The 27,674-nt window shown below is 39.9% G+C and overlaps 1 protein-coding gene across 1 annotated transcript in view; it reads left to right on the top strand.

The window, feature by feature from the left end:
* LOC121864126 (RNA-binding motif, single-stranded-interacting protein 1-like) overlaps nucleotides 1–16,476 on the top strand; it is a 111,575-nt gene extending 95,099 nt beyond the window's left edge. Inside the window, exons 7-10 of the mRNA XM_042363052.1 lie at nucleotides 1,000–1,170; nucleotides 2,230–2,367; nucleotides 2,913–3,075; nucleotides 5,637–16,476. Of these exons, the coding sequence (XP_042218986.1) occupies nucleotides 1,000–1,170; nucleotides 2,230–2,367; nucleotides 2,913–3,071 (468 nt within the window). The 3' untranslated portion in view covers nucleotides 3,072–3,075; nucleotides 5,637–16,476. The remainder of the gene's footprint in view (nucleotides 1–999; nucleotides 1,171–2,229; nucleotides 2,368–2,912; nucleotides 3,076–5,636) is intronic.
* The last annotated feature ends 11,198 nt before the right edge of the window (nucleotides 16,477–27,674 follow it).

The raw sequence follows: 27,674 nt of genomic DNA, 5'->3' as shown, positions 1-27,674 counted from the left end.
TCAGTGCAGTTTTCTCTGAAACAAAGAAACAAAACTCTGTTAACCAGATAAAAATTATTTCCCCATGTGTCCTTGAGGAGGGGAACAGAGATGAGGAAAATTATGAGGGTTGTCTTAATATGTGTACACAAGAGAAGAAAAGGTAAATGAAAAGGAAAATTTTTGAAAATATTAAGAAATGTAAGAATAGCACAGTTGCCCAGAAACAGGAGCGTCATTTCAGATTTTGCTTAGGGGGGACAACACCATTACATGCAAAGAGTAAGGGTCAAAGTCCTGTTCCACCATGGTGCCGCCGGATGGTGCTGTAACAGACGGAACACATTCCAACACGTTTTATATTTTCAATTTGCATCTGCCCGGTGTGGACCGCGTGGCTACTAGCAATATAACTTACTTCCTTGCTGCTATTCAGTTTATAAATGATAGGCAATGGGAACGATGAAAACAGATGAATACTCATCATTTTGTTTAATTATGCATCATAAAAATACCATTGAGATGTTCTCACCAAATCCAAATTCGTCTACAGTATATGAAAAAGGAATATTATAATAGTTTTCCTTGGGAGGGGCAAGCCAGGCCCGGGCAAGCCAGGCCGGGGATGATGCCCCTGCCCATAAAGAGTACAATATACAAATACAGTATACAGTATTTTCAGCCAAAAAACCAAAACAATTATTTTTACCTTTCTTGACAAGAACTTATGTCTCATACCTATGTATATATCTCCTATTTTTCCATTCTCAGCTAGATAGTTTGGAACAGGTAGGTGCATTGAGATGCACAACTCTTTTCAAAATAGATTAAGTGAATCTTGACTTCTGCCTTGCCTTAATACTTCACATCTCATTCCTTTGCTCAATAATTTGCTTTTTCAGTGAAATTTGTCTTTCCAGTCACTCTGCCTTCTTCACAATCTGTGCTGACTTGTGCACAGGTTCTTAACATTCCTTTGGTATTGGTCTAACTTTTAAAATATGTGACTTGTACCCACAGCCAATTCCAGTGTATGACCAGTCATCTATGCTTCCTCAAAACGGAACGCTCATGCCCTCGGTGGGCCCCGGCACGTTCCGACAATACCCGTCCCAGGTGCCACCGTATCATCACCTTCAGCCGTTCTATATAATGCAGCCACAAACACTGCAACACATGGACATGCCTCAGGTAATGACTTTCTTTTCCATTCTTGTAATAAAATTGGTTTAATCTATCTCCTCTCTTCATTCTCCAGTGCTTTCTTTCCTCTCATCCAGAATCAAAGTTCACAAAAGGTTGTACAGGTATCAATATACAATACGAACAGTATTAGTCATGTGCTTAAAGCTTTATTTTTATTTGACATTCTGTAATTTCTATATATTTTCAGTATCCTATGAATCTTATGGTTGATTTTTGTTTTAGTTTAGGAAGTGAATACTATAAAATAAGTGTGGTCAAAGGAAGGCAGTGACACACATGGTAGTTGGAGATCATGAGCTTATATTCTAATTTGATTAAAATTTCACTCTAATACAAACCCAACATTTTCACTCTCCTAAAGGAATCATTATGTAGATAACAGTCACCAGAGCTCATCCTTAGTGATCTTGGTCTTGCAAAATTATATGGCATATCATTTGCTGGTACTAGTAATTATGTGCCTAAGTGGATACCCTCTCCCACTTTCCTTGGTTGAAATGAGTAATGTTATTAATTGAACCTACAGTAATCATATGGTTCTTAATTATGCATTCCTGATTTAATAGATTAGGGTTAATTGAAGATGATGAGGTTATGTTACATCTTTAAGAGCAATTACTTCTGGCTCTATTGTCCATATTTTACACATTGCAATACCACAATACAGGTACGATCAAAGACAAAAGTCGTGTCGCGTTTTGTCCGAAGATTAAATATAACTCATGAAACACAAGGCAGAGCACCAAAGTTTAGCCCTTCGGCATATGTTTTCACCAAATTTCACGACACGACTTTTGTCTTTCATTGTACGTGTATTTATGAGGATGGCACCTCTTTACCCCCATTGTTCTGTGTACAGTACTCCAGACTACTGTATAATGTTAGCATATGTGTAATAACTGTGAGGTAGAGAAAGTAAATTAATGTATACTTAAGTTAGGCTAGATTAGCTTTGTGTTTTACATAACAGTATGTTGACTGACAGTAAATAGTATTTCCTTCTTTTCTCACATAACCATTTCACAATCAACATTTTTCTTTCAGATGATGCAGACACCTATGGATACAAGTCAGCTGTCGTATTCACCTGTCATGCCTACGTTGGCAACACATATGCAGCAACTCCACCTTGCGCCCAACACTGTGAGTGCACAGAATGACCAGATGAACAACTTACTGCATGTTGGTTTGACACTATTTATGGTGATATTTTTTTTAAATTATGATGCAATAACATTCTGCTTGATAGCTTAAGCTTAAATCAAAATGAGGAATAAGTTTTATGTAACTTGTGCACTGTATCTGAATTTTTAATGAAATTACAGTAGTGTTTCATGTATCAGAAGAAATGTATGATGTTATTGCTTCTTTAGCTAATTAAGATTCTTGAAATTTTAGCAATATTAGAGCAGTTCCAAAAGAAATTGTAGTTCCATCAAAATGAAATAATTTCACCCCTTCACTATAGGGATGCCACTTTAAATATTTTATTTGGCTAACATAGACAATTTTATTCAGCACAGAGAGGACCCATAAACAATGGGTTAAAGACTATGATATCAAAATCTAGATGACTAGATAATTTTCTCTTGATTCATATATAGAAAATTTCATATGTAAACTAATTATATTTTAATTTACTGTACAGTATAATAATATTGTGATTTTATTGGGTTTTAAGTTGTTTATCTAGATCATATTTAATAACAGTGTATAAATTGTTGCAGCAAGGATACTTGACAAGTGGAGGATACCCCCCCTCACCCTACACCCCAATGATGCAGCACTTGGCCATGATGGAAGATTCCACTGCGCACTCCCCAGATGAATATCAACCATACCCTACCACTCCCGGTCCAGTCCAGTGTCAGCCGCAGCCCAAGTAACACTGTAAGTATTTTCTCTTTATATACAAGTTCTTGGTGCTAAATCTAAACAACAGTAATACCAAAAAAATGTATTTTGAATAAGTTGCTAGGAAGTATATACATTCTGCTGGCTACTGCACATAGTTCATGCATTTTATATTCAACACATTTAAGTTGGTATGTGCTTGAAAATCTTCTATCTATACAGTCTCTGCATACAGTATTTTCTTACATTTTAATATGTACCAGATGGCTTATAGTGTAATGATGACCATACTCACTTCACAAGGAAGTGGTCCCAGGTTTGATTCTTGGGCAGAGTGAAATTATGGGCTTGTTTCTTTGCACCATTTGCCTCTGTCTACCCAGCAGTGACTAGGAACCTACAGTAGATGTTAATCTATTGATGGATTATATTCTGTGTTAATGGTTAGCAAATGCAATGAGGGAGTTGTTTGGTCTTGCCGGGTTATTCCTTGACACATGGTCATAGAGTTCATTGTTTGGTTTATGGTGTTGGTGACAGGTTCTACTCTTTGATCAAATTCACTCCTAGATGGCCTTAATGCCATATTTCTTCAGACAATAGGATCAACCATTATTATCAATAAGATAGCCCAGAATATTTCCTAGATACCTGTACTCGTGCATGTTTGTACAACCTCTTGTAAGTGTGAAGGGGTCCCCATTAGTCTGTACCTTAAACTCAGCTTCTCTCAGTTAAGCCATATCTAGTATAAACTTGGATTTCTCAGGGAGACACTTCCTACCAATATTTTTAGTACATCTTGTATCCCTCATAGAAGAACTTCCATCATAACTTTTCCATTAATAAAGCTTAAAAGCTACAGTACCATAGACTGGAAGAGAATCAAGAATGGAGGGACACAAAAGAAAATTATCAGTAGTGAGACTGTAAAATGCAAATTGTAATAAAAGACAAGAGGAGGTAGCAGTAAGGGTTAGGAGGTGCACTGAGAATACAGGAGTCTGGCCAGAGGAGAAGTTTTACAACACTCATCATTTAAGATGATATCCTTTGACTGACCATTTGTGATGCCAACCCTAATAATTTAATCAGTCTCATGTTTCTCTTACAATCTTGACTGGCAGGTCACTTCAGGTTTGTGTCCATGGTACTACCACCATTCTCACTTGCTAATTAATATTTCAACAGTGCAGTTCTAGTTTGTTTATGGAATCTTCTAATGTATTGAAGGCATTATTCATGTTCTCACCAAAACTTATACAGTAGAAGTCCAAAAATCCAGACTGCTTGGGGATTGGGTCGGTCCGGATTTTTGGATTTTCCGGATTCTCAGGCAGTACTTTTAAAGTTAAAATTTAAGGAGGAAAAAAGAAGAGATGAACAGGTACATTTTGATAGTTTATTCATTAGCAAATAAAGCATGCTTCATTTATCAAAACGAGCAGTTTTAAAGAAAAATAAAGTCAACACTAGACAAAAATGTAAACAAACTGTCTAATACCATGACGAGTCTTGAAATTGCTAAGCCATCCATCACTAAATGCGCACTCTGATTCAATGTTCATTTGCTCCTTGAAAGACTTTGCTTTGGCAATAAGCATCGGCCCAGAAATTGCCATACCTTCTGATCGTTTTAACAAAAACCATTCGTGCAACACTTTATCAAGATTTTCTAATTTGGGCCAATGTAAACTTTTTCTTTCAGCAATTTTAATGTAAGGCTCAGAAGAAGCTGTGAATTCTAGAATTTTATTCTTTGCCTTTTTTATATCATAAATTGTAGACTTTCCAATGTTGTATGTTTCCATTAGAACAGCATTGCTCACATTACATTCTAGTTTCTTAATTATTTCAAGTTTGTCACTCAATTTCAATGTGTTCTTCTTTCTCTTCACACAACGAAGTTTATCTACTTTAGGGGCCATTATTATGGGCTTGTACTCTGTACATGGAAAGAGTAGGACTCAAAATTACATACGTTGTCACAGTTTGATTGCTTGTTTTAAAGTGGAGATCGTGTGGTCGTTTGTTGTCGCTGTGTAGCTGTGGCATTCACTCATGCACACATACACACAAAAGATTTATAGTGCCTCAAATTTTACATTTCAGTTCAAGCTAATTACAAAACTAACAAAATTAGCTACCTATAATTTACAATTACTTTTATTATTAGAATTATGTAAATTAATTTTTTAAAGCAATTCCATTCATTCACATAACCCACAAAAGCCCGCTAAATTTAAAAAGTTTGAGTTTTCGATAAGTCCGGATTCTCGGGTGGTCCGGATTCCTGGCATCCGGATTTTTGGACTTTTACTGTATGCTAAAAAGTGTTTTGAAAAATAATTGTATTTATAGAGTTAACTATCTGTATAAGAAAACATATGCATAGCTTTTACTGTGACACAACTGTAGTCATTCATCATTGCTTGTGCTGCTGGTAACAATCCTAGAAATATTCCATATTTATTTGTTCAGTACTGTACTGTTCATGTATTTGATGTATGTTAATTTCATGTAGCATGTATTTCATAACTCAAGAGTTAGTGGTAAGACTAATTTTCTTTTCTTTTTTTTTCTTCTTCTTTTTTCAGGCCTGGAGTTAGGAATTCTTGTTTTTGACTGTATTGTCCTTCAGAAGAATGGGAGAAGCTTGAGAAAAATCACATTGTCCAAGCTCCATGGACAACACTCTCATCTTATTACTGTAGTAAAAACACACACTGCTAGTAGTTCTGAATGCCAACAGGGCAACCATGGGAGGACGTGGTTGACTATTGTGAACCTGGCAAATTGTGTGATCCGTCATTCATGGCAAATTGTGTGATCCGTCATCTATCTCTCATTCCTATGGTATTCCATAGTTGGAAAAATTGATGTGGGAATGTGGCCCAGACCCTAAAGACTCACCAAGAGAGCTACAGATGAATTCCATAATGAGTGCCGGCAATACTTGAGTCAGTGAGCCTCCAGCATTAATACTTTTGATACTGTTGCCAGGAGAGTAAAGCATCACGGCCCACGTTCCTCAAGCCGCCCCATGAACAGTGAAACATCCTCCTCGTTCAACCAATCATGAATCGGAATGTATGCATTTTCAGCACCCAATCAGGTAACCCCTCGTCGTGCCAAGGTGGCATGATTGGGAGTTTGGGCCGTGATGTAAGACCTGTGATTCAATTAGAAAGAAGTTAGAATGATTAGTATAGACAGTTATTTCATGTAAAGCAAGTGCAACTTCTCGGGATTCTTAATAAGAAATGAAATGAATTCCATGTTTTGTTACTTGATGAAACTACTTAGTGAGAACCCCAGAAATGATGAAGAAAAAAAAATTCCAATATAAGATAAATAACAAATGGTAGAAAATCCTTTGAATCTTGTGATCTACTTCTACATCACCATAATTATTAACACTCCAAATTGTTCTTCTATTCAGGAAGTGTCTAAATGTGATTATTATTATTATTATTATAATAATTATTATTTATTTATTTTTATTCATTTGTTGTCTACAAGAGTGCTCGTAGAAACGGGTTCTGCAAGTTAAAAGATGAGGACAGGCTTGTTTCTTCACTGACTAGTGGATGAAGAGGACAAGCTTTCCTAATCTGTCTATGGGATGAAAGCCGACTTTCTTCGTTGTCTTATGGGTGAAGACAGGCTTCTTCACTTTCTAGGGACTGAAGACACTTTCTTCATTGCATAGGGGATGAAGATTTTTTTCTTTGCCCAGTGGGTGAAGACAGGCTTTCTTCTTCACTGTCCAGTGGGTGAAGATAGGCTTTCTTCTCCACTGTCTAGTGGGTGAAGACAGGCTTTCTTCTTCACTGTCCATTGGATGAAGACAGGCTTTCTTCTTCACTGTCCAGTGGGTGAAGACAGGCTTTCTTCTCCACTGTCTAGTGGGTGAAGACAGGCTTTCTTCTTCACTGTCCATTGGATGAAGACAGGCTTTCTTCTTCACTGTCCAGTGGGTGAAGACAGGCTTTCTTCTTCACTGTCCAGTGGGTGAAGACAGGCTTTCTTCTTCACTGTCCAGTGGGTGAAGACAGGCTTTCTTCTTCACTGTCCAGTGGGTGAAAACAGGCTTTCTTCTGCACACTCTCATGGGTGAAGACAGGCTCTTTTCTTCATTATCTAATGGGTGAAGACAGGCTTTCTTCTGCACAGTCTAATGGGTGAAGACAGGTTCTCTTCATTGTCTAGTGGGTGAAAACAGGGTTCTTCTCATCAGTTAGTTTTCTTCACTAGTGAATGAAGACGGGCTTTTCCTTCTCCATAATGGATGAAACATAGTTTCTTCACTTTTTAGGGGATGAAAAGGGCTTTTCATTGCTATCTACTGGATGAGGACAGGTTGCTTCACTGTCTAGTAGATGAAGACAGGCTTTTTCTTCACTGTAGTGAATGAAGACAGGCTTTTTTCCTTCACTGTCTAGGGGATGAAGACAGGCTTTCTTCATTTGTTAAATTTCAACCCTCCTGTTGTAGGTATTGTGTTAAAGTCTTCTCCAGAGTTCATCTACATCTCCCTCTTGATTTAACTTAACGTATAAGTCTTTTATTACTCCCCCCTCCCCCCTAAAAAAAACCTATTTTCACACAATTGACTAAGTGTGGCCGCGCATCTCGCAGTTTCTGGCTGTGTTCGACGTTACTAAACTGTTAGATGTGGGATTTAATAAAAGTTTTGCACACCGGGAAATTGGGGGGAGCTCTCTTAAGGAGCCCAACCTCACGTTTAGGACAGAGAACAGTAACAGGCAACAGACAGGGAGTTAGTCATCGAACGCAGCCCTTCTGCTCTTTGTGCGTGGCTACTGTCAACCACAAGTTCACCCAGTATAGTTAAATAGACTGGAAAGTTGACTTCCATACACTCATATTCATTACAAGTATTTTGCCAAGTATACATAAGATATATAAATTATTACTGCAATTAGTAAATGACGAAGAATAAATCCCTCGTTCCACAATTTTTTACACTTAAAGCACATGTAAATATAATTTCCCAATACATATGTGAGAAACAAATAACTTATTTTCTGATATATTACTAAAATAGATGAAAGCATTATACCCTAACACTGTGTAGTGATGTTTTCTTCAACTTGCCAACTGAAAAAGGCTTAAAGAGCTTTAGAAAAAAATCAGGCTCCTTGCTAGTTATGCTTTAACAAGATTGGCTACTTGACACCTTAAATTCCACTGTGCTGAAGTTTCTCTTTTTCTGTGAAAGGAGTAAGAGGAATGTTGGTAATGTGGCATTTAATGTCAGTTAGCTTTATTGAGTCAAATTTTATTCTTTTAGCCCAAGAGTCATAATCACAAGTTGTACTCAGCTTACCAAAACATCAACAGCAGCAACATATGCAGTGTGTGTGTGGGTGTGTGTGTGTGTGCATGTACATTTATGTATACCAGATATATATATACACACACACACACACACACACACACATACACACACACATACACACAGACTGTTTATGTTTGTTTAGAATTGCATCTTCATACTGGTAGCAGTCAATGAAGTTTGATATCTGAGAGCATGTAGAGTTATGAGGGAATGTGTTGAAAACGTTCATTTTCCCGTGTTTCCACTTATCTATGAAACTCTAATGTGACCCAGACCAGACAAGTAAACGTTTGTCAAATACATTGTGAGTAAAGCTGAAGTGGCACGGCTCGTGAGTATGGTTCTTGAGCAGGTCTGTTGATGCAGTCACAGTGCTGTTCCTCGTGTTACTTACATTCCACTGCATATTTCCTACTTTGATTAATCCACTTTACAGTTTATTTATAACTTTCCTCAACTGTCATTTAGTGCAGAATCTTGCAAATATAGTTTTGGTTCCCAGTATCCAAAGGAAATATTCAATAGAATGCAATGAGAGTTTATTTTTAAAGTGTTTTGAAAGAAAAACATATTCCCATTTTTAGATATGTGCCTTTCTTCAGAGACATAAATTCATACAGGGACTCCAGTAGTTGAAATCCATGCCAAAATCTTCTAGTGGATTCCAAAGGAATTTCATTATGGGTAAGACAGATTATGGGTGGGTTTCCCGTGTCCAGTGGATTGGTGTGAAGTGTTTAACATCGGCTTGCCCTGCCCCCATTGATGGTGTTGGGTGGCACACTGCCTCTACCAAAGATGGAGTAGGTCGGTACGATGATGCGTCACCCCTCTGGCCGGCAGCCCCGTGGTTTTATTGTGTGGAAGTAGATGTCAAGCTGAGAAACCCCTATTGATTTGAATTTGAGCGGAAGAATGTTGTTGAGTGCCTGTTAAACTGATTTATTTTAAGTTAGGAAAGATATGTATGGATAGAGATTTATTTTTATTTTAAGTAGGGAGAAGATGAATATCAAACAAAATGCAATTGTGATACTTATAGAACATTTGACTGTAAATAGTAAACTAACCCATCCAGGGCCTAGGCACAGCTTCCCAGGTGTATCTTGCAGTAGGTACGGGACATCAGAGGATAATGGTGAATGGCCAATTGGTGCACATTGAAGCTGTTCATTTATCAAGTACATCTCTGGACATCCAGAGAAGCTAGTGGTTCAAGGTGGATGTTGTTAATGATAAATTTGCCAGATGAATTTATATCTGATTATAATTATTGGAAATTTGCACCATAAAGATATTGATGTTGAAATCAGTTTTCAAATAAATAATTTTTTGATACAATCAAAGGCCTTAATCTGTGATGGGTTCACGGAATGATTTTTTCTTCAGTTTTACTGACCTGTATTTCTTATAGTGTAAACTGCATAATGATAATAAGTTGAGAATGTTTTAGTTGCATAATGATACTTTGTGCAGCAATTGTATTGATAAACAGTAGAAACGATAATTATTTACGGTGCACCTGTACAGTCAGCAATTTTATCCATGAGTTAGATTGAAATTATTTTTACTGAATCTACCAAATGTACAGACAACTGTTAACTTGTTAGGGGTGTTGTAGTACTCAGTGAGAGTAGGTAATATAGCTGAATATTGACATCATTATTTTTTTTAATAAGAAAAATAAAGATTTTTTGTCCTTTTACATGAAAGGAATCAATATAATATGGTCTTCAACTTATTAGTTGAGATGCCATATCATATGCTTTCATAAGAAAAAATGAAAAATTAGAACCAGTGTATGGTTGTTCACTGCATCTCTGATGAAATTAAAAATGTATTTGATATACAAAAAAAAAAAAAAAAATTTAAATCACATCTAAAATTTGTGAAAATTTTCCTTAAGATGATGCAGTGGAAATGTTTACTTGAAACACTTGCTTGTTTGTGATGTTGAGTAAATTATGGATTAAGATACTGACACTGAAAATTGAGAATTGTAATTGTTGCAATTTTAAATCCAGAATTGAGGGCTTTATATCAAAGTACACGTGACAAAAACCTTGTTATTTTAATCAGAATAATCCTGGTTTTCTTTGTAGTAAATTGTATCATGAAGACTGCCAAAACCACTCCTGGTCTTAATTTATAGTAAATAATAAATGTTACAGTAATGAAGACAAATTGGATGAAGGAATTTATGAGTAAAAGATTTAAGGTGTAGAAAATTTGAGGATGAAGCAGTCACATAGATACTCCATTAAAGGTGTGATCAACACACTGATGGCTGTGCCTGGCAGCTGGGATGGTGGAGTGTTGAGATGTTCCTAATGTCTGTGCTTACACCGCAGCCGCGCTCACAGCGGGCAGTGTCGGCAACCCATGCAGCCGACACGCGTGCCTACTGGCTGCTTAGTTCTTTTTCTGGGAGAAGGCGACAGTGACGAGAAAGAAGTGAGTTCTGTGGAAGCTTTAAGTGGTGGGAAAAGAGGGACATTGGAAGGATCTATTCTAATGATTAGTGTTTAGTCTGATGAGTTTCATGAGGATTCTTGCTAGTGTTATAAAGTAATGGGGTGAGTGAATAGTGTACTGTACAGCTAGATGATGTTATTAATAACCTATTGAGACTGTTGAAAAAATATAGGTTTATTTTGATAACAAGGCTTATTTTAATAAGGACTACATATACCTGACACAACAGTGTGTACATAAACAATGTGTAGTGAAACAAATATGTACATTTAAAATGACTACTAGATTTTTTTGTGTCACTCAGTAATGCAAATAGAAGGGCACAGTTGTAAAGAGCAACATAGTGCCCATGTGAGTTGAGAATAGAAGTCAACATGCATCAGGACTCTTGAAGTGAAGTGTGTTAAGGCAAGGAGACAAGAGGCCAGGCCTGGAAGCTTAGCCCTGGCCGGCCGCTCCCACGTGTGTTGTGGTCGCCGGCATGGCAGCACTGCTGAAGGCAGATGGTGAATGGTGTGGATGCAGTATCTTGGTGGCTGTGCCAGCAGCACCACCCCAAGGCCAGTTTGTGGTGCAGTGGCAGAGCTCACGTTACTACCACATCCACCTGAGTCTCAAAACGTGAGGGAGTTGACTCACTTGCTTAGTTTAGGCCCTGAAGTTGGTGTAGCAGCCACAGGAGTACCAGCAGTAACCACCATTGTCGTTGTCTTCTGTGACTGCTGTGGCCGCAACACTTCATCTAGAGTTAAGGAACTTCCAAAGTTAAGAAAATACAAAAAGATGTGTTATTCAAATCTGTGGCGTTGTGTTTTGTGAAAGTTTCTCTTCCTTTCTTTTCTTTCAGTACACTTTCTTCACTGTGAATTTGTGCAAACGAATCTAGATTTAAGAAACTGTAGGGAAAAGATGTAGTTATAAGGCAAGCCTTAGTTGTAAGTGTAAACAATAGACCTATTACTGAGCAGCTGTGTCAAGTGGAGGTTCATCGAGCAGTATGTTGAGGCCCTCTCCCCTTTCGTACCCCACACTACGTGAAGGTGATGACAACACTCGCTACCAGGAGGTGGTCTTGTGCTGGTGGTGATGGAGTAGAAGTCATGGTGGAGTTGGTGGTAGTGACTAACTCAGCTTCTGTCTGGTGACCTTACAAACTTGAGATAGCTGCTCAGGTTCATCTCCCAGGGCTATTGAATAAGGTTAATCTTTCGAAATGTGATTTTTTGCAAATTATGTAAGAGATGAAAACAGTTGTAGCAATGAATGTGCCCATTCCAAACGTCTTCCCTGTGCTCCGGAGGGGACGAGTAGGGAGACTTCAGCAAACATGCGTCCCTGTTGTGGTGTAGCATCCTGGAGTCCCCCATGCCTCCCTTGATGCCCCTGCAGCCTTCCCCCTCCCCCCGTCCTCCTGCACCACACCCGCCACCGCGTCACCCAGGCTCTAGAACAACATCCTCTTAATGGTTCAAAACTCAGACATAACACCAAGTTTTATTTTGTTATTGTGGCTCAAGTTCATCAAGCGACAGAACAAGTATGTGATATAAATGTAACCATATTGGATATTTAAGTAGTCTAGTTGTTACGATTGGCTCTTGATATGTAACCAAATCAGGGTCAAGGTGGCGGTTTAGGATTTTGAATGGGTGCATGCATGTATGTGTGTGTGCGCGCGTGCATGCAAGTGTGGGGAAGGGGAGTGATGATGTGGGGGTTTGATGGGTAGATATCTTATTTCTATTAATCTGACTTGCTTTTAACCAAAGTGTTGTTGATATCACCAAAGTCATATTTTATTGCAGTTTTAAAGTTGATATAAATACAAGAGAGCTGATACGTGATTACTTGCTATAAATCAGGTTAATCGGGTAGAGCGGCCCACAGGTGAACCTTCCATGCCCACGTCTACAGCCAGCGCCAAACACCATCAGTACAAACCCTCCACTGGGTCAGTAGAATGCTCATTCACAAGCATTACATGGTGAATATTTATTTTATCAAGTTTAATCCATAGGCCAATTTCCTCTCTTCTATTGAACTTAGTGTGACTGTCCACAAGGTCCATCAGAGTACCACTCATGCTCGAGTCTTGGTGACGTATGGTAGTGCAAACAGGGAATGTCGGCAGCTGGTTTTATTCTTGTTTTTTAGGTTTCTAAGATCATTAAGTACTAGCGTGGAGTTTTGGATATGACCATATAGTAGATTTTAGAAAATATTGGGATATCAGACATGTACAGATCATGTGAAGGCTGGTGACAATGGTTTGGTAATTTGATACTGTCCAGATGTGACTGTGTGTGTGATGCTGCACCTGAATGCATTGGCTGTTACTAAAAGTTCCATAGCAGATAATTCATCCATTCCTAATCACTTGATCATCAAGTGATTGACATTACTTTATTATAGATATTGGAATGACTATGTAACAGAATATGCAGGATTGAGCCTGGGAAAGAAGTCAAACCAAGAGCTATTTTTGTATCCATAACCCCCCCACCCCCAGAGAAGGTTTTCTCAAGCAATATTTGCCAAGTGAAAATTTCTCTATATGTGAGTCAAGGGAAGAAAGGTTTGAATGTGAGGATCAGTGGCCAGGAAATGTTATATACATGTATCAAGGTAATGGATGGAACAGCAGGTCTTGAGGTGCTCTAGCAATGGAGTCGTTTACTCGTCGTAGATAGTACGGATCTCTCTACCCCAGGCTAGTCCTCCTTCCTTGTGAGTGGAAGATAGTCGTCTGCATGATTAAAGCATAGGATGGGTGGAAGGCTGAGCTAAGACGGTGGGCCAAGGGTGGCAAGTGGTGGCAGGGGGCGACGGGCGGGTGTGCACGGCGCTACCACCGTTCAGGGCCCCGTAGATAATAGACGGGCAGGGGACAAGTTAATACACAGCATGACATTGCTGCACTACTGAGTGGGACTCGTAGGATCCAATATGTCTCACACCGGGACACACATGTCTAACTCAGGTGACTAGTGTAAGATTCATCGCCTTATGCCCGGCTGTGTGGTGGCGCTCTACCTGCACCCCCCTGCCCCCCACTCGACTGTATCCCCTCCCTGACCATTACCCTTCCTGACTGTACCTTCTCACTCACTCAGCTCTGGCCATGACTTTCCCCTATACTTGCGTCAAACAAAATGTTCTTCCTTTTATCATTTGATCACTTAACTCTATCTTGCTTATTAACTTGACTCACTCATATTTTAACATAACTTAACAACTAATTGCATTACCGCTTACATTGAACTCATGTTTCACAGTGATTTTTTCTATTATCACTTCACATACTTACTGTACTACTTCTATTTTGTGCCGACTATTCTACACTGACTAAAATCGATTTTGTTCTCAATTAATTTTTCACTCCTTACTTAACTGTTTCCCACACTTTAATATGTGTACCCTTTCCTTTCTTCAGTTGCTGACTTAGTGCACACGAGAATGACTTTCTATCCTGAGGAATGATTGTCTCACAGCTGTAAGCCCTCCATAATTTTATCCATTTTAATTAACCCACCTAACTTGCTAATGCATCTCCTTTCACACCTTAGTGTTTGCTTCATCATCATTTGTATTGCCAGCAGTAACTTCTTGATGATGTTAACATGATCCTGACTGGCTGCAGCCACATCATAAACAAGTTCTGCACTGCACTGCACTGCACTCCACTCTCAACACAACTGAAAACTACTCGTACGTTGACCTATCAGCTGTAGATGGTACTGACTCCATTCCTGCCTTTATGACTAATGGTGCTTATACAACCTTAAACATTACTGTATATTCACATATAAATGCAAACATCTTGTCAATTTGATACACTTGTTACCTTCAGCATGTAATATAATAGTTTTCCATCATATGAAAGTGTACTGTATATTAATTACAGAGAAATACTGGCCAAACTCCCTAATAAACAGTACTTTTTAGCATTCCACCTATCACATGGGTCTTGGCTGAGACATTTTGATGTACAGCTGAATGGCTTGCTATTTTCTTACTGCCAGTAAGTTTTCAAAAATAATATTTACCTTTACCATCAAGTGAACGACAGTAAAGACATGCATCACACACATTCATAGTACTTGATATTTACTTGTCTCTTTCCTTCCGTTACAAGTAAAATGAAAAAGCTTCCCTCTTTACCCAAGATATACTTGAAACTCCTTACACCCTTTTATGTAATTCTTCCTCACTCTTACATCATCTGCCAGAGAAGAACAGTCTTCCTTTCCTCATACCACTACCTCTTATGTTTCCCATCACTTGTCATACCAGCCCCCTCTTTCTCTCACAATTCATTTCTCATGATTTCTGTCTCACCATTTTTCTCAGCTTACACAGATCTCATATCCCCCTGTGTCACCCTGCCCCCCACACAGACCCCCAGACTTGCCGGCCAGATGTCATAGTCGCCCTTGGGTACCTGTTGGCTAGGCCTCCCCGCCAGCCCGGCAGCAAGTGAATAGATGCCACTTGTAATGATCCCAGCCAGCAACAATGTGCTCACCAGTCAGGGGTTAGCAAATTTATGTCTAATTTACATGTAATGTTCAAAGTGATGCCAACTTTTGAGCTTTAAAACTATCAGTGGCTTAATAGTGTATGACCCCTGTTATTATTTTTTAATAGCATTATGGGCATGGATGACCATATGATGAATGTTGTTAGTCATAATGTCTAGAAAACTGTTTGGCAAAATCCATGAATTTTAATATGGTTTATATTGCTCAAAAGTGAAACATTTTGACAGTTATCCTTAACAGACATGATCTTTCATAAGGATAGGAAGTGTCTTCATTTTCTTGCAATGTAAGCAACAAAATACCAATGACATTATGAAAGCATAACATCTTCAAAGTGCATTCCTTGTGTAGGTGCATCAACTCAGTCCTTTAGTCTGCACTTTTTTGTTGAGTGAATTACAGGAAAATTTTCTCAGGACTTAATGTTGGGAGTTAGAATATCAGTTAAGTATTATATGTCTTGATTGGATACCTTGTACTTGTCTTTCTGATGGTATTTCAACTGTAGGAGGTCGTAAGAGATTCATACATTCAGAGGTTTTTATTGTTTAAGGTAAACATATAGAACTTTATTCTAATGTTCCCTTCTTGTTTGGGAAACATTAGGTGTACAAGCCTGTAATTCACCTGTGAGAAAGTGCAGCCATGCCCCATGTACCAGTATACATAGTGCCCAGTGTACCAGTATACACAGTCTCATCTGTTCACTTGGCTGCCTGCACAACACCAAAGCCTCATCAGAGAATAGAAAAGTATTTATCAACCCATGCTGACCCTGTACATAGGATTGACATGACCCTTTTATTTTCTGTCCTTTAATTTATATACAATTTAATTTTCCCGACTAATGAATGACTGGAGTAGTCGTTAAGGGGCGAAGTTTGTGAATGGCTAATGAAATCGCCGGTCACTTATGCAAGAACATGTGAAACAGGACACACTTCTTATATTCTGTCACGGATGAGTGGAATGGCATGGAATATTATAAATAGTGATTCTTCTATGTGAAGTTAATATTGTTGACAGATGAAAGGACTAAATAAAGATTTTATGTTTGTAGATGTTATACTTAACCTGACATTGTTGAAAGAAAATCATAATATTTTTTACAAGAATTTAGAATCGAGAAAAGGATCTGTTAAGGCATCAAGATTTTAATTCTAGTACAGTATATAAAAATAAGCGACAAGAAATATATGCTGGGTACATACAGTATACTGTATGTCAGGTTTGACATAACGAACTATGAAAGTAAGTTGGTCAGTATGACTAACATCCGGTGTGGAATCTACACTAACTGAATAATATTTGGCTTGTTTCACTTCCTTTATGATAATTGAGTGAATTTCTTTAGCCATCAGATTGACCATTTCCTCACAAATCGTTTTTAAGAGATATGAAGTTTTTCCACTGCCTACAGCACCATACTTCTCCAAATGCTGTGCAAGAAAAGGATAAAATTTTGCTAGGAGTTCCAGTACTCCAAGGTAATTCCCATTGTTGCTAGAGCCTATTCTTTCATCACTACCTCTAAGAGGAAGACCTCTTGATGTTAAAAATTTTAGTGTTTCAACTATGCGCAATAGAACTTCTTTCCAGTATTTTTTCTCCAATTTTACTTGCAACGCCAAAGTGGAATCAATTCGCCTTGCTGTAATTGCCCTCACACCCCAAGTAGTAACTGAGATTTTATGTTCTTTGCTACTTTCATGTTCAGCAACTGTACGCTGGCAGTTTTTCCAGTCGCTAAACCCACTAGTAAACAATGAGACTTGCATGCTGAATAGCTTGCACAATATAAAACATTACTGAGCTGAGGCTGAGAAGATACTGACTGGCTGAGCGAGCTTCTTTTTTTTTTTTTTTTTTTTCCCCTACATCATTGTGTAAGGTGAAGCGCAGAAGCGTTTACAGCACCCAACAGGGAAGCATGCTAAGTTCATGCTTGCCTTTATGTCTCATGAGTTAAGGGCATAGAAGCCTGAAGAGTCAGTGGTTTATGTCCTCAAGTTATTGGAAGCTCCAACAACTTGTCCCTGAATACGAATTCGCAACTTTCGACTTACACCAGGTACCTACTTTACTGCTAGGTGAACAGGGACTAATGGGGGCTAGGAAGTAAGTCCAAACAACTTCCACCGGCCCGGGAATTGAACCCGGGACATCTCGCTTGCGAGGCAAGAACGGTACTGCTTCTACCACCGATCCCCCGTGAGTTGCCGGCAAACCAACGGTAACCCTGACATACTGAACGTGAAACGATCCTGTCCTTCGCACGTCAAGGCGCTGAAGGTTTCTTGAACTTCTCTCTCTCTCTCGTATATGAGTGGTCAGTAGACTGGCAAATGAATTTTAATACTGATAAATGCAAGGAACTACAGATAGGGAAGACGAATACAAACGTTAAGTATAAACTAGGTAACACGGAAATAGAAAACTCAGTTTGTGAAAAAGATCTAGGTGGTGTATTTTGTTAGCAACGACTTGAAACCCAGAAAACACGTATTAGCTGTCAAGAACAAGGCAAACAGGATTCTTGTTCATCTAGTTCAGAGTAACAGAACTGTTGATTTTATCTTGAAACTTACTCTAGCATTAGTGAGGCCACACATGGATTATGCGGTTCAGTTCTGTGTCCTTATTAGAATGGAGAGATTCTTTGGAGAGAGTACAAAGAAGAATGACAAAAATGATCCATAATATTAGAAACCTTCCATATGAAGAAAGACTGAAAAGCTTAGGGCCATTCATTAGAGAGGCGAGAGTTAGGAGATATGATAGAGGTGTACAAGTGGGTGTGGAATAATAAGGGTAAATGAAGATGTTCTGAAGCTCAGCACAACGAAATAATCCAGAAATCAAATGGCTTTAAATTAGAATTCGATCTGTAAAGGATAGGCAAGCACTGGTTTGGTAATAGAGTTGTGGATATGTGGGAATAGGCTACCGAAAGGCTATAGTAGGATCGGGGACGCTAGGGAGCTTCAAGACGAAGTTGGATAGGCACATGGAAGTGCTGGGATGGGTGTGAAAGGGATCTGCCCTGTATGGGCCAGTCGGCCTCCTGCAGTATTATACTGCCAGATCGGGGGTCACTAAATCTAAGGGGATAACTTAACTCTAATCTTAATTTCTAAGGGTCGCTGCCACCAGACCCCCTCTGGACAGCATGTAGCTCGTTAGGTAGCGGGCAGAGTGAACTAGGCATTGGGTTAGGTTTTCCATTGATCAGATCGATAAGGGTCAAGAAGGGTGAAACCATAACATGTCTTCATTGATTTATTTCTTATAAAACACACTGGTAAAAAAAACATACATGAACTGGCCTTCCTCTGAAGAACAACGGAATTTTGGTTACCCAACTGGGCCCCAGACTCCTACATTACTGGCGGGTCATCCACCCACTTATTGCACAACAATCGGTGAACGCCGTATCTCGGTCGTTCCTTCTTACAATATCCCTTAACACATCAGACTGTTCCACTGGTGTGGCTTGTAGCACCGTCGGTTATCATACATAGTAGCACCATCGCAACACACCTGTTACACTCCATACCTGCAAGTATGTGACTCCTTGTGACTTTTAGGTCTACACCACGGGCCCCTCGTTCGCACACCGCCCTCGGTGGGTAAGGACGAGGGCTTCACCTAGAGACATACCAGCACTATTTCTACGCCTGGTATTATAGGTCGCTCCAAGTGACGACCGCAGTTTCTCACGGTCTCCTTAGTTGTGACTATTCATTTGGAGTGGTGCGCTGGAAATCCACAGGTTCACAGTGGACTGGCATAGCGGGGAGTCGTCCCCACCTGTTGTGACGCTCAAAGGGACAATGGCGGCCGGGCGGCAAGGTACTCCGACCACATGGCACCTGAGGTGACGGTAGAACGAGGAAGACTGAGAAATAATGCCTGACGGGCGGTTATCCCACCCCTTAACACATTCCTATCACACTTATATATCCGGCAAAGCTTTAAACTGTAGTAACTTCTATTTATCAACATTAATTATAGGGCGGGATATAGCCCGCTAGGACACTGACCTGAGGTGACGGTAGAACGGGAAGACTGAGAAATAATGCCTGACGGGCGGTTATCCCACCCCTTAACACATCCCTATCACACTTATATATCCGGCAAAGCTTTAAACTGTAGTAACTTCTATTTATCAACCTTAATTGTAGGGCGGGATATAGCCCGCTAGGACACTGACCTGAGGTGACGGCAGAACGGGAAGACTGAGGCCGTGCCCCGCCGCTCTCGTCACATAGGCCTACAGTTTCCAATCCTCAATTTACATTTTTGTTTCTTATGGTTCTCACCTGAACACTTTTCGGTATATTGTCACTCATGCCTTATAAACACATATTTTAATCCTAAATTACACACTAAGGTAAGGTCTTGGTTTGCTAGTGCTTGGTTAAATGCCTGGGATTTTAATATCAACGTGGCATCTGAGGCGGGTACATGACGCGCCTTGAAACAAAGGCCGAATGATCATGGCGGGGGTGTATCAACTTCACTTAAAACTGTAATGAGGGATCCTCCTCTCACACATTGCACTATTTGAACACAGACATAAGATTCTCTGATCACTGTACCTGTCGTGGGTATATGTCACGTGAGGCTACGAGGTGTATTAAATTCATACCGACGCATACACGATATTTCCTTTCCAGTATAGTTTCTAGATCACTGTCAACACCTCACATAGTTCTGATACATTTATCCCTTTTTCCCGATCATTGTTCTCATGTATTTTCATATGATATCTGTTGGAGTTAGGTTCGCTACACGCTCACAGACGTAAATAGTAGGACCTTCAAACCCTGCTCCACACTTAGTCTTACAGTACCCTAGTCCGGCTCAACTGGACTTAACATTCATCTTATGCCTACCCTGAGTGATCCTTAATGCTATGAATACATACACTTGATATGATATAACTATACCTGGGTACAATACCACACATGGTCTAGGAACCTTGAGTAGGTGAGTTGTCCTTTCTCAATGTTTCCCGTTTTCTGGGGTTCTACAAGCGCTGTGCATTTGAATGTTATGTAGCGTAATATGAATTAGATGGGATTTTTAGGGATGACAATGATGTGCGCAGTACAGTATCCCACTTTCTTATGTTCTTATGTTCTTATAGATAAATAGATAGATAGATCGATGGTGGGACACGGACATTTAAAAAATGTATGTATGTATATATATATATATATATATATATATATATATATATATATATATATATATATATATATATATATATATATATATATATATATATATATATATATATATATATATATATATATACAGTGGGGTATGCTATAACGAATCTAATTGGTTCTAGAACCTTGTTCGTTATAGCATTCGTTTGTTATAGGATTAATCCGTTCCAGGCCCCCAAATACAACCACTTAACACTGAAAAATATAATATAAAATTGTAAAAATTGTAAAAAGTGCATAAATATGCATCTAAACCCCTGAAATAAAGAATATCATTAATACTTGTAATAAAAAAACAATAAATTAGTAAAAAAAAAAAAATTTTTTTTTAAATAATGTTCGTTGTAGGAGTTTCGTTCGTTATAGCATTCTCAATTTTATAGGTAAAACCGTTCGTTATAGGAATATTCGTAGTAGGATCCGTTCGTTATAGCATACCCCACTGTATATATATATATATATATATATATATATATATATATATATATATATATATATATATATATATATAATTTTTTTTTCTTTTTTCTTTTCTTTTATTATCACCCATGGCCCACCAGTTGAAGACCACTGCAGGCCTATACTTGTCAGGCCCCATACCCGGGGCCCTATACTTCTATTGTACAAGTTTATACTCGGGCCCTATACTTATTGTAAAGGGGCCCTATACTCGGGCCCTATACTTATTGTACAGGTTCTATATTCCTGGGCCCTATACTTATTGTACAGGCCCTTATGGTTGTGAATATATTATATAATGAAATACTGGTGTACACTTAAAACAAGGTTATACGCTGGCACGCTGAGCGACAAATTAGTTTCAATGGTCCCCAGATACCGTGGGCCCTAGGCCAATGGCCTGTTGGTAAATCCGCCTCATGCGGGGCTGCTAGCAATATGACTTACTTCCTTGCTGCTATTCAGTTTATAAATAATAGGCAATGGGAACGAGGAAAACAGATGAATACTCATATTTTGTTTAATTATGCATCGTAAAACATTGAGATGTTCTCACCAAATCCAAATTCGTCTATATGAAAAAGGAATATCATTAAAATTTCTTGGAGAGCAAGACAGCCCTTGGGAGGCAAGCCAGGCCTTGGGGTGGGGGGGGCAAGCTAGGTCTTGGGGGGATGCACCTCAACTCTCCTCCTGGTTCTGCTCTCTCACGACCATCATGATGAACACAGGTTTCACTAAGTTTTCCACCCAAAGCTTGGTTGTCTTCCTGCAAGAAGATGGTTCTTTGATCCTTATTGTTATGCCATTATATCTGGAGAACGAGTTCATGAGAGTGCTATTTCTTCAGCTTACATGGCCAAATTTTATTGAAGAGAAATTTCAGCAAAAAGTTTATAAAAAGGCCGGTGTTAATATGTAGAAATATGTGATAGTAATCTTTCTACAGTGGTGAGTGTAGTTTACTGAATTTCAGGAAACCTCCCCAAATCTGTAGATTGCCACCTAAAAATTAGGCCTCTATCTCAAGCTGTTCAAGAGATATAGAGCACCTAATTAATACCTAGGCTGCCATTTAAAACTGATGGCAATTTTTTTCCCAAAAACACACCAACGTCGTATGCTATTTTGAATTTATCCAACAAAGAAATAATAAATGAAAATTAACTTGCTCATCCATCTTTTCGCACTTTCTAAACGTCCCAGGTTTTCCCGTGCAGGAAAAAAAACACGCTTGTGTGAAGCGGGCCTAAGAGGTGTTGTTATTGAATACTCAATCATCACAAAGAAGATAACGTCCGAAATATGAGGCTGACTTCAGGTTAGTGGGCAGCTAAGGTTTTACTGGTTGACCGTCTGTGCCACCCTCCTTTTTCATCTTCATGTTGTAGGTGTTAAACTAAACACCATGACCTTTTCAGGAGAAGCTTCCAGTCTTGTTGGTGTCGGTCCCAGTCCTCCCACTTGCAAAAAATAACAGCAGGTTTTTGATTTACATATTTTTAATCACAATGGATGCCTTACAATTTTTAAGATGCTGGGCTCAAGAGCGAATTCGTTCACTGAATCGTTTTGTGTTGTGTTAGGTGTATCCGACACAGTGGGGAGCGTGGGGCTGTTGGGTATGGGTTGTTTGTGTTTTCTCCTCCATCCTGTGAGGTCCTCCGGGGGTCACCATTTGTGGGGTATGGTAGTTGTTCGGACTCAGGATGGGTTGGAGAAAGGAAACTCAAATGTGCTCTCTGTATACATGTTGTATTGGATGTACAATGCAGCTTGGTGCTGGGAAGGCAGCATGGTTACAAGCGTGATGTAAAGAGAGCTGGTTGGTGGGGTGCTCAGAGGAGGACAGCTGTGGGTCCCATGCTCCCGCAGGGCCGAGGACCGCAGCAGGCGGAGGAAGCGAGGGCCGCCAGGCAGCAGCGAGGAGGAGGTGTTGCTGGCTGGTTGGTGTAGGTAGAAAGAGAGATCACCACGAGGTCAGGTCTTAAATAGCGGGGTTGGCGTGGCTTAGTAGTTGACCCCGCTCCGTGGGCGGCGCTGGTTGACCTAGACCACGAGGACACTGTGGATCGCGGGGTCGGCTACGCAGCGACAAACAGCGTTTGTAAGGGAAATCCCACAATACTCCTCCTTCCCTCCAGGTGGTGTAGGAGACTTGTTGTCTGCAGGGTTGCATAGCACATGTGAGGCAGAACGGGCGATCGTGCCTCATGTGAGACAACGGCGATGGCGTGGATGAGCCGGTCGCTAGAGACAACTGTCTAGATACACAATATCTGTGGGAGTAGAGAGGGAGAATAAGGAGTGGAGGCGGTGAATGTTGTGCTTCCCTCACGGCAGGTACAGAGTCGTCAGATGCGCCTGCTGGGCTGTTGTGGGCCTGGGTCAGGAGCAGGGGCTGTGTCGGCGGATGAGGCTCGTGACAGCAGCTGGGTCCACGACAGCAGCAGGGTGCAGAACAGTAGCAGGGGTACCTGCTTTGTAGAGACAGTAGCTGTAGAGCCGATGAGCTGCTTCTGAATGGATAAGCCAGTCTTCCATGTTGCAAGACTGGGAGAGTGATCAGTTTCTCCTCCATCCTGTGTGAGTGTGAATCTCAGGGTCACCATTTGTGGGGTATGGGTTTGTTTGGTGTTCACACTCAGGATGGGTTGGAGAAAACTCACAATGTGCTCTCTGTATACATGTTGTATTGGATGTACAATGCAGCTTGGTGCTGGGAAGGCAGCATAGTTACAAGCGTGATGTAGAGAAGCTGATTGGTGAGGAATTCAGGAGAATGACAAGACTAATCCCGGGCATTAGTACCTTGAGTATAGAGACAGGTTGAAGCATCTTAATTTGCACTCCCTCGAGAGGCGTAGAGGCAGGGGGGGCAACCTGATGGAGGTGTATGAGTGGAAGCAGGGCTAAACAAAGGGACATTACAAAGGTACTCAAACTATCCAACAGGAGGCGAACTCGTAACAATGGTTTTAAATTGGACAAATTTAGATTTAGGCGTGAAATAGGTAAGCACTGGTTTGGAAACAGGTAGTGGATGAATGGAACAAGTTACCAAATATCATCATTAACTCGAATACGCTGAATTGCTTCAAACATAGGTTGGATGCTCATATGAGCAATAGGGGTTGGGTGTAAATGGGACTGCCCAGTTTGGGCCAATAGGCCCGCTGCAGCTTCCACCATTCTTATGTTCTTATGTTCAGAGGACAGCTGCGGGTCGCCATGCTCGCCGGCAGGAGCGAGGACCGCCAGGCAGGCGGAGGGAGGTGGTGTGGGTAGAAGAGAGATCACCACGAGGTCAGGTTTTAAATAGCGGGGTTGGCGTGGCTTAGTAGTTGACTTCCGCTCCGTGGGCGGCGCTGGTTGACCTAGACCACGAGGCACACACTTGGAATTCGCGGGGTCGGCTACGCAGCGACAAACAGCGTTTGTGGGGAAATCCGCTACAGGGCCACTTGGCCATCATGATGGTACTGTACACACTTCTCCAGACAATAAATCTCGCCGCCACACTTTGCTCTCTCGTTTGGCTTATCTGTAACCAATCGCCTTCATTTATACTTTTACTGAAATTAAAATATTTTATTGACAATAAAAAACTATTATACATCAAAGGACAGGGGTGATATCTACTCCCACCCCTCACCTTTGCCATCCTTCTGGGGCTTAGAAAATAATCATAAATGTTATAACAATACAAGAATTATCTTTACAGCAATGAAATTTCATTTTGACATGAGCACTGTACTACATTAAATGAATACTTTTACTAAGACAATAGGTAGAAATGTGGTAATGAACCACTACATGACATTTATTTATTCATTGGTCATGAATTCCAAACTGTACAGGGTATAAACTTTTTCTTAAATTTAATGTGAAATTTTATCAAACCCCGTAACTATTTGGTTAGGTTAATAGATGTCGAATAAAAACTAATTTTAACACCTTTCCAAGTGAGCCTAAGTTAACGTGGCCACATTTTATGTGCCTTTTCTAGTTAAAGTGCAATAGTTTTCTACTTTATATATATATATATATATATATATATATATATATATATATATATATATATATATATATATATATATATATATATATATATATATCATATGGAGAAAAAAAGTATAGTAGGATCTCGCCATCTTACACTCTCACTACCTCCCTAGCTTAGACTAATGATCCTACAGTATTTCTAGTTACCTGAACCATATGTATGCAATTTTTTCTGACCATTATTCACCCCTTTCTTTCCTGTCCATATTCTGTATTCGTTCACTTTAAATTCTTTCATCGCTCAATGTCCCTTAATTTTCTCTTCTCGTCCACCCTTTGCCCTTTCCACTTATTTTCTCCCCTCAAAGGTACTCACCCAAACTCTCTCCTGCCTCTCATTAATAGGGAAAGGGTGGTACAATTACCATCTCCCAATATAAATGCAACCATCTCCACCACCAGCATGCGGAACACCACCTCCCACCTCCCACCACCAGTACCAATTGCTGTACCCTCCACAACCACTTGCAACAGGCCCTACCACCACCAATTAAATGCCTTCCCACAACCACTTGCAGCTCCCCTACCACCATCACTAGTTACAGTTACCTCCACTACCACCTCCACTTGCGGCAGTCTGAGTGTGAAGTGAACCACCACAAAGATCAGTGTGCTAGACGCAGTCGTTCTAGCTACACGTTGCCAACAGTCGTGTGTCTCTGCGCTCCCATGTTATGTTAATACTTGGTTTCAGAAAACAGTTGGTGATTTTTTTACGTTTACCCAGCCGAGAATTCGAAGATTGACGTGCGGCAGGTTAACCCTCCTGTAAATGCTACCACTGCCCTGGGTGAGTGTGGGGAAATGTTTGTTGACATGAAGTTCAAGCGGCCTGTTTCCCTCTTCACCATATGCTGTAACACAACACATTTAAAAGCCTTGCTGTAGTTTTTGTTTTAATCAGTATAAATCAGAGCACAACTGCTGTCTATTAGTCTTAACAACCAGTCGCAAACCAATAAAATTTGAATATATTTTTATTTAGATTTGACCGAGCTTGTTTCAATCAGCATTAACCTGAGCTAATGGGATCGTTGCATATTTAAATTAGTGACACAAATTTTGTGTACTTTATTATATCGTTAATACAGACAAAACGGATATACAGAATATATTACTCGTTGCAATCACAATGTCCCGTTAAACTTTATAGCTCATCATTGACCATTTACAGAATAATGCACAAAATGGGGAACCTTACCTGGGCTGTCAGTTGAAAAATTGTCGATAATGGTGAGCCGCATCTCTCTCTCTGGTGTAATTTATCCTTGCTTTTTACCGATCTAGGGATATGAGTACCGTGAGTGCGGGTTGATCAAAAGGTATTGTCATGGGTTATCATAGAGCTAACGCGCTGGTAAAGTTGATACAAGTAAAACAATTAAAATTGAACATGTACAGTATTTATTAAAATGAGACAACAATAAAACTTATCGTGAAACTCACTGTCGTAATTTTCGCAGTGATTTTTCGGGTTTTCTCGAACGTAACTTAAATATTATGCCCCAATTAACAAATTAAGTGATGTGACCGTCTGTATTAAAGTTCATTACTCTGATTGTTGATGCAGTCTTAGGGGTTCAATGCATGATTAGTATAAAGAGCTGATTTGAACGTGATGTCAGTAAGACGAGGTTCAACTATGAGGCAACTGATATTTGGAGTATGGTTTATTATAAAAGTATTATTTTAATAATAAGTTTAACCATCAGATGAAAGTAAATGGGTCCCAAAGGCCTGAACACTGAACATCTGAAAGTCTTCGGTGCAGGAGATGGCGTGACCGACATTGCACTGTATCGCCTTTTATTTCTTCCTTTGCATAGTTGGTAACCTATTCTGGTTACCAATCTGTGGGCTCAGTGGCTGGCTTTATTGGGTTAGCAACGGGTGTATGCTAGGCGCTCTGCTTACACGCTCATAGTTAATGTAGTATAATCTGACTAGTTAGGAGTCTTACGGACGTCAGCAGCAGCAATACAGAACAGCGCTATAGTCATGAACACTGCATGGCGGTTTAATGCCAAATTTTCTATATACAGCATCTTGGTTCTGCCAGAAGGCACTTCATCCTTACGTCATGTGTTTGTCAAAGTGTTCACTCTTTTGATGGGCAATACCAAAAGTACTGTACAGTATTAAAATTTTTATTTTCTGTGAGCATTCCGCGGACAGGCGACGCATATGACGTCATAGTTGTACTATTATATTTATGTGTGTTTGAGAGCCAGTGATAATGTTTGTGTGTTGGTTTAAGTGCTGTACGAGTGTACGTGCACAGTCATTGTTTAGTAAAATGTGCAGCTAAATAGGTGTTTATGGTTTGAGGGGGAGCGGTGTTGACATTTATTCCGACGGCTGCACCCACGTTGTTGGCAACATTGACCTTAATAGAACGACCTGGCTGGTGGGTCCCTATTGTTTTGTTCAGTTGACTGGAGGTTCTCGAGGAATGTTGGGTGTAATACTGTAGGTGGCGGGGTAGGGATGTGT

Source organism: Homarus americanus, unplaced genomic scaffold (assembly GCF_018991925.1).
Source record: "Homarus americanus isolate GMGI-L3 unplaced genomic scaffold, GMGI_Hamer_2.0 scaffold25450, whole genome shotgun sequence".
Lineage (NCBI taxonomy): Eukaryota > Metazoa > Arthropoda > Malacostraca > Decapoda > Nephropidae > Homarus > Homarus americanus.
This window is presented reverse-complemented; position numbering and strand designations above follow the sequence as displayed.